The 7,500-nt window shown below is 38.3% G+C and overlaps 1 protein-coding gene across 2 annotated transcripts in view; it reads right to left on the reverse strand.

Annotated features, from left to right (window-relative positions):
• The window catches only part of dstyk (dual serine/threonine and tyrosine protein kinase), a 44,019-nt gene that overhangs the window by 24,481 nt on the left and 12,038 nt on the right, over positions 1 to 7,500 (reverse strand). For both annotated transcript variants that reach the window (XM_081383963.1, XM_081383964.1), the window contains exon 2: positions 5,666 to 6,069. In XM_081383963.1, the coding sequence (XP_081240089.1) occupies positions 5,666 to 6,069 (404 nt within the window). The remainder of the gene's footprint in view (positions 1 to 5,665; positions 6,070 to 7,500) is intronic.

Raw genomic sequence — 7,500 nt, forward strand, 5'->3', positions numbered from 1 at the left:
AAGTTTTAAATATGGATATTTTTCTTACATGAACGCATCGCTTCACTTCAAAAGGCCTTTATTAACCTCCCGGAGCACTTTTATGATGGATAGATGCACTTTTATAATGGACAGATGCAATTTATGATGGATAGATGCACTTTTATGATGGACAGATGCACTTTTATGATGGATAGATGCACTTTTATGATGGATGGATGCACTTTTATGATGGACAGATGCACTTTTATGATGGATAGATGCACTTTTATAATGGACAGATGCACTTTTATGATGGATAGATGCACTTTTATGATGGACAGATGCACTTTTATGATGGATAGATGCACTTTTATGATGGATAGATGCACTTTTATGATGGACAGATGCACTTTTATGATGGATAGATGCACTTTTATGATGGATAGATGCGCTTTTATGATGGATAGATGCACTTTTATGATGGACAGATGCACTTTTATGATGGACAGATGCACTTTTATGATGGACAGATGCACTTTTATAATGGACAGATGCACTTTAATGATGGACAGTAGGGGTGCAACGGTACAGATAGCCCACGGTACGGTCCGTACCTCGGTTTTTGGGCCACGGTCTCGGTTCGGTTTCGGTACATGTTTTGTGCAGAAAGAGACTGCTATTTCATCCCAAAAATATGTTTTATTTTTCTTATGAGCATAAACAGAATGTCACAGTAGGAAGAACATCAATGTATGGAATAAATTAACACTCTAGTCTGTACTGAACAACACTAAGTAATACAACCTCTTCAACTATCACTTATATGAAATACAAAATGTAAACAAACACACTTCAAAATATTCAAGTGGATCCCAATTCCAAACCTTGATAACTGGTATATGAAGTGATCAATGTGAAAGAAAAAGTGCACTTTTACCTTTAACAAACATAAATTAGCTTGTGCTAAAAAAGCAGAGCAAAATAATATAATAAACAAATACTGCATTCAGGATACAAAGTGCAATGTTATTTACTCATCCACTATTGAGAGATTCTTGTGCAAAAAGATGAGTCTATCAACACTGTCTGGTGCAAGGCGAGACCGGTTGGCACTAACGATGTCCCCAGCAGAAAATTCTCAACTTTTCAGAATGCCGCAAGCGCACCGTAGGTCACGTGACAAGAACCAACCATAGCGCGGTTGCTTTAGCAACGACAGACGCCTCCGGAGCGCAACCGCCCTAGCGCTTTGGAAAAAGGAGAACGCGGCGCGCCTAGCGTTTTCTACGCGTTTTTAGGCGCGATATGTGAACGGCGCCTAGAGCAAAAACTAAAAGGATCAGCGCGAACTCAATGGCAAAACCGAAGTACCGCGGGACACGAGGGTAGATTGTCCCGTGCAGGGCTGACCGAACGGTCCGGGATTTTACCGTGTACCGTTGCATCCCTAATGGACAGATGCACTTTTATGATGGATGCACTTTTATGATGGACAGATGCACTTTTATGATGGATAGATACACTTTTATGATGGATAGATGCACTTTTATGATGGATAGATGCACTTTTATGATGGATAGATGCACTTTTATGATGGATGGATGGACTTTTATGATGGACAGATGCACTTTTATGATGGATGCACTTTTATGATGGACAGACGCACTTTTATGATGGATGGATGGATGGACTTTTATGATGGATAGATACACTTTTATGATGGATAGATGCACTTTTATGATGGATAGATGCACTTTTATGATGGATAGATGCACTTTTATGATGGATGGATGGACTTTTATGATGGATAGATACACTTTTATGATGGATAGATGCACTTTTATGATGGATAGATGCACTTTTATGATGGATAGATGCACTTTTATGATGGATGGATGGACTTTTATGATGGACAGATGCACTTTTATGATGGACGGATGCACTTTTATGAGGATAGATGCACTTTTATGATAGATAGATGCACTTTTATGATGGATAGATGCACTTTTATGATGGACGGATGGACTTTTATGATGGACAGATGCACTTTTATGATGGACGGATGCACTTTTATGATGATAGATTCACTTTTATGATGGATAGATGCACTTTTATGATGGATAGATGCACTTTTATGATGGATGGATGGACTTTTATGATGGACGGATGCACTTTTATGATGGACAGATGCACTTTTATGATGGACGGATGCACTTTTATGATGATAGATGCACTTTTATGATGGATAGATGCACTTTTATGATGGATGGATGCACTTTTATGATGGATGGATGCACTTTTATGATGGATGGATGCACTTTTATGATGGACAGACGCACTTTTATGATGATGTATGCACTTTTATGATAGATAGATGCACTTTTATGATGGATGGATGCACTTTTATGATGGACGGATGGACTTTTATGATGGACGGATGGACTTTTATGATGGACAGATGCACTTTTATGATGGACGGATGCACTTTTATGATGATAGATGCATTTTTATGATAGATAGATGCACTTTTATGATGGATGGATGCACTTTTATGATGGATGGATGCACTTTTATGATGGATGGATGCACTTTTATGATGGACAGACGCACTTTTATGATGATGTATGCACTTTTATGATAGATAGATGCACTTTTATGATGGATGGATGCACTTTTATGATGGACAGATGCACTTTTATGATGGACAGATGCACTTTTATGATGGACAGATGCACTTTTATGATGGATAGATGCACTTTTATGATAGATGATAGATAGATGCACTTTTATGATGGATGGATGCACTTTTATGATGGATGGATGCACTTTTATGATGGACAGACGCACTTTTATGATGATGTATGCACTTTTATGATAGATAGATGCACTTTTATGATGGATGGATGCACTTTTATGATGGACAGATGCACTTTTATGATGGACAGATGCACTTTTATGATGGACAGATGCACTTTTATGATGGATAGATGCACTTTTATGATAGATGGATAGATAGATGCACTTTTATGATGGACAGATGCACTTTTATGATGGACAGATGCACTTTTATGATAGATGCACTTTTATGATGGATATATGCACTTTTATGATGGATATATGCACTTTTATGATGGACAGATGCACTTTTATGATGGACAGATGCACTTTTATGATGATAGATGCACTTTTATGATAGATAGATGCACTTTTATGATGGATGGATGCACTTTTATGATGGACAGACGCACTTTTATCATGGATAGATGCACTTTTATGATGGACAGATGCACTTTTATGATGGATGGGTGCACTTTTATGATGGACAGATGCACTTTTATGATGGACAGATGCACTTTTATGATGGACAGATGCACTTTTATGATGGATAGATGCACTTTTATGATGGACAGATGCACTTTTATGATGGATATATGCACTTTTATGATGGATATATGCACTTTTATGATGGACAGATGCACTTTTATGATAGATAGATGCACTTTTATGATGGACAGATGCACTTTTATGATGGATATATGCACTTTTATGATGGAGAGATGCACTTTTATGATGGACAGATGCACTTTTATGATGGATGGATGCACTTTTATGATGGACAGATGCACTTTTATGATGGACAGATGCACTTTTATGATGGATGGATAGATAGATGCACTTTTATGATGGATAGATGCACTTTTATGATGGACAGATGCACTTTTATGATAGATGCACTTTTATGATGGATATATGCACTTTTATGATGGATATATGCACTTTTATGATGGACAGATGCACTTTTATGATAGACAGATGCACTTTTATGATGGATAAATGCACTTTTATGATGGACAGATGCACTTTTATGATAGATGCACTTTTATGATGGATATATGCACTTTTATGATGGACAGATGCACTTTTATGATAGACAGATGCACTTTTATGATGGATAGATGCACTTGTATGATGGATAGATGCACTTATGATGGACGGATGCACTTATGATGGACGGATGCACTTATGATGGACGGATGCACTTTTATGATGGACGGATGCACTTTTATGATGGACGGATGCACTTATGATGGACGGATGCACTTATGATGGACGGATGCACTTTTATGATGGACGGATGGTGACGGATGCACTTTTATGACGGACAAATGCACTTTTATGATGGACGGATGCACTTTTATGATGGATAGATGCACTTGTATGATGGACAGATGCACTTTTATGATGGACAGATGCACTTTTATTATGGACGGATGCACTTTTATGATGGATAGATGCACTTTTATGATGGATAGATGCACTTTTATGATGGACGGATGCACTTTTATGATGGACGGATGCGGACGGATGCACTTTTATGACGGACAGATGCACTTTTATGATGGATAGATGCACTTGTATGATGGATAGATGCACTTTTATCATGGATAGATGCACTTTTATCATGGATAGATGCACTTTTATGATGGAGAGATGCACTTTTATGACGGACGGATGCACTTTTATGATGGACGGATGCACTTATGATGGACAGATGCACTTTTATGATGGACAGATGCACTTTTATTATGGACGGATGCACTTTTATGATGGATAGATGCACTTTTATGATGGACAGATGCACTTTTATGATGGATAGATGCACTTTTATGATGGATAGATGCACTTTTATGATGGACAGATGCACTTTTAAAGTTTTTACAAGTCTGATTTGCAACTGCTCTGATTTGAGAGAGATCTGAACCTGTCCAAAAACTGAGAACTCATGAAAACAAACAAGCTTGTAAAAGAAAGGAATCCAGTTTTCCCGTAACGATGGAGACACACATCACCATAGCAACAACTGTTGGGCTTTTTTCCATCTGTGGTCATGTGAAGTGCACCAGATCCACAGAGCAGGCTTACATAAACACCAGAGAATGAGAAGCTGATTGATGTTTACACTATTCCTATAATTTATCTCAACAAATAAAGTCATATTTGATGTGATTGAGAGTAGAGGTTGGGAATCGAATACTTGAGGTCAGGAATCGGATTCTTGTCATCGATTCCTTTGTGAGCATTCCTAAACTTTTAACAATTCGAGCGCGAGACGACTCTGTTTTCTATTGGGCACCTCTTAAAGTTATAATAAATAAAACTAATCAACCAACAAAGACAAAGAGAAAATTCACTCGTTCTTCACTGAATAACTTTTGTAACTATATTTGTAATGTAAATTTGATTTATAAAGTACAGTGTTATTTTACATTTGATTCCAGTTTCTGAACCTGAAAATCTTAAAACTCTGTTTATTTCAACCGTATCTTTGTTCAGTTGTGTCTATTAGTTGCGATTTGTTAATTTTTTTTTTGTTCTTTTTTAATTACTGAGTGTTTATTGTCTTTAATAATGCCTGAAGTTTATATTAGCCTAGTTGGGCTAGTTGTTCTTCTCTGGTGTTTTTAAACTACAGGCAAACGCTCCTTGTGTAAGTGTTCTTTAGCCTGATGATTTCTGTTCATGATATTCAGAGACAATTAAATTAGACTAAATGTGAATGATATCTAATATCTAAGTATGTAACCTTATTGGAATCAAAATTAGGGATCGATAAGCAGAATCGAAATCGGCATCGGAATCGTTAAAATTCAAACGATACTCAACACTAATTGAGAGAAACATGAGGACTGCAATAACCCCTGACCTGCAGAAGTGCGTGATGAAGCGTGATCTCCAGCTCGGCCAATCGCTGCGCGGGATCTTCGCACTCCTGGATCTCCAGGTCCTCGCAGGGAACCGTATCCCAGCGGCCACAGTGAGCCGCTAGCTGATGCACTAGCTCATACTGTCCCGGTAACGCTAAACTCAACCGCGTCTGACGGCCGTGCGTGAAACACAACTTCCTCCTCCTGCAGGCCCCGCCCTCCACTCCACAGGCCCCGCCCACATCCGAGCCCAGGGGGAGGAGCCTCTCTCCCAGCATGCAGTTCAGGAGCTGGTATCGGGCCGAACAGTCCTGACCCAGGATGAGAATATACGGGGCGCAACCGACGACATTCTGCAGATAATCCTCGTCGTGCCGCGGGAACGAGATGCACCGGAGCTGACCTGCGACACAGAGAGAAACACACGCTTGACACACACACACAAAATATTGCAATCAGCGGGTTTCAAAAAACATTTATTTTAATTTATTTTAATTAGGGATGCACTGATATGAACATTTTGGCCGGTACCGATAACCGATAATTCTTTAAACTTGAAAGCCGATAACCGATATATTGGCCGATAAATCTAAATCCAAATTTTTTAATAATATTTGAGAGCCTGATTGCAAAAACAAAAGCCTCACCATTAAAAGCCACGACCCAAACACACAATTATAATGTTCTCATCATGATTTTCTGTAGCCGATATGACAGACTTGCAGACGCTGGAACTGTATTTTCCTTTTTAAAGTGATTTTCAATAATTTTTCAAGCAATTCAAAACCATCATGATGAACAGTGAAGACATGAAGCGTCTCAGCTGAAGGAAATAATAATAATAATAGCGATAACATTAAAACTGAAAATATATCGGTCAGTGCCGATACGGTAGCCGTTATTATTTCATTCAACAGATTTTCCAACAAAACAGAATTCCCACCAGATTGGTCGCAAAACTAGAGGGAAAAAAAACATTTTAATTCACAAAAATGAGTTCTAACGCAGATGAATCTCAGAGCTTTGAATTGACTCTCAGGAAGGAATCCTGTGGTTTGCTACTGAAGTTTAACTCAGAGACGCTGTGAAAACATCAAGAAGTCTGAGATGTTTCAGAAAAACAAGCTTTGTGCCGGTGTGTCCTGAGGCCTGCATCTCATGACCGTCTCTGAGCCGGACCGCCCAAACACACACACACACACACACTCAAACACCCACACCTACACACACTGAGTCACTCTGGATATTATTAGGAAGTGCTCATAATCCCAGAGCTGCTGAGTCACTGCCTTATACAACAGCACTGCACACCGTAATCTGATTGAGTGCCGCACGCTAACACGCTAGCACGCTAGCAAACACCATCCGCATCAAGAACCGATGATTAATGCTGCGCTCACACACCCACGCCTCTCACAGTCTGAGACAAGCAATTATTTCATTTGAGCAATTCTAATAAATCAATAAATAAATAGCCTGCATACGGTTAACGGTTAAAACGGTTAACAAAAAATAAAATGTATATATATATTTACATTTAGCAGACGCTTTTATCCAAAGTGACTTACATTGCATTTCAAGCTACACATTTACATTATTATCAGTTCTTGCTTTCCCTGGGAATTGAACCCATGACCTTGGCGTTGCAAGCACCAGCGTATGTATAGCAGCATTCAAAGTTGGAATAAAATTGCGCAAAAAAAATTATTCATTAATAAACTTAAATAAAAAAAATTAAATTAATATGTTTAGTAGCATTCAAACTTGCTCAAATTAAATCAAATTTTTATAGCACAAAATAAAAGTAAATTTCAAATAAAATTATAAATATATT

Source organism: Scardinius erythrophthalmus (assembly GCF_964197995.2).
Source record: "Scardinius erythrophthalmus genome assembly, chromosome: 14".
Taxonomy (NCBI): domain Eukaryota; kingdom Metazoa; phylum Chordata; class Actinopteri; order Cypriniformes; family Leuciscidae; genus Scardinius; species Scardinius erythrophthalmus.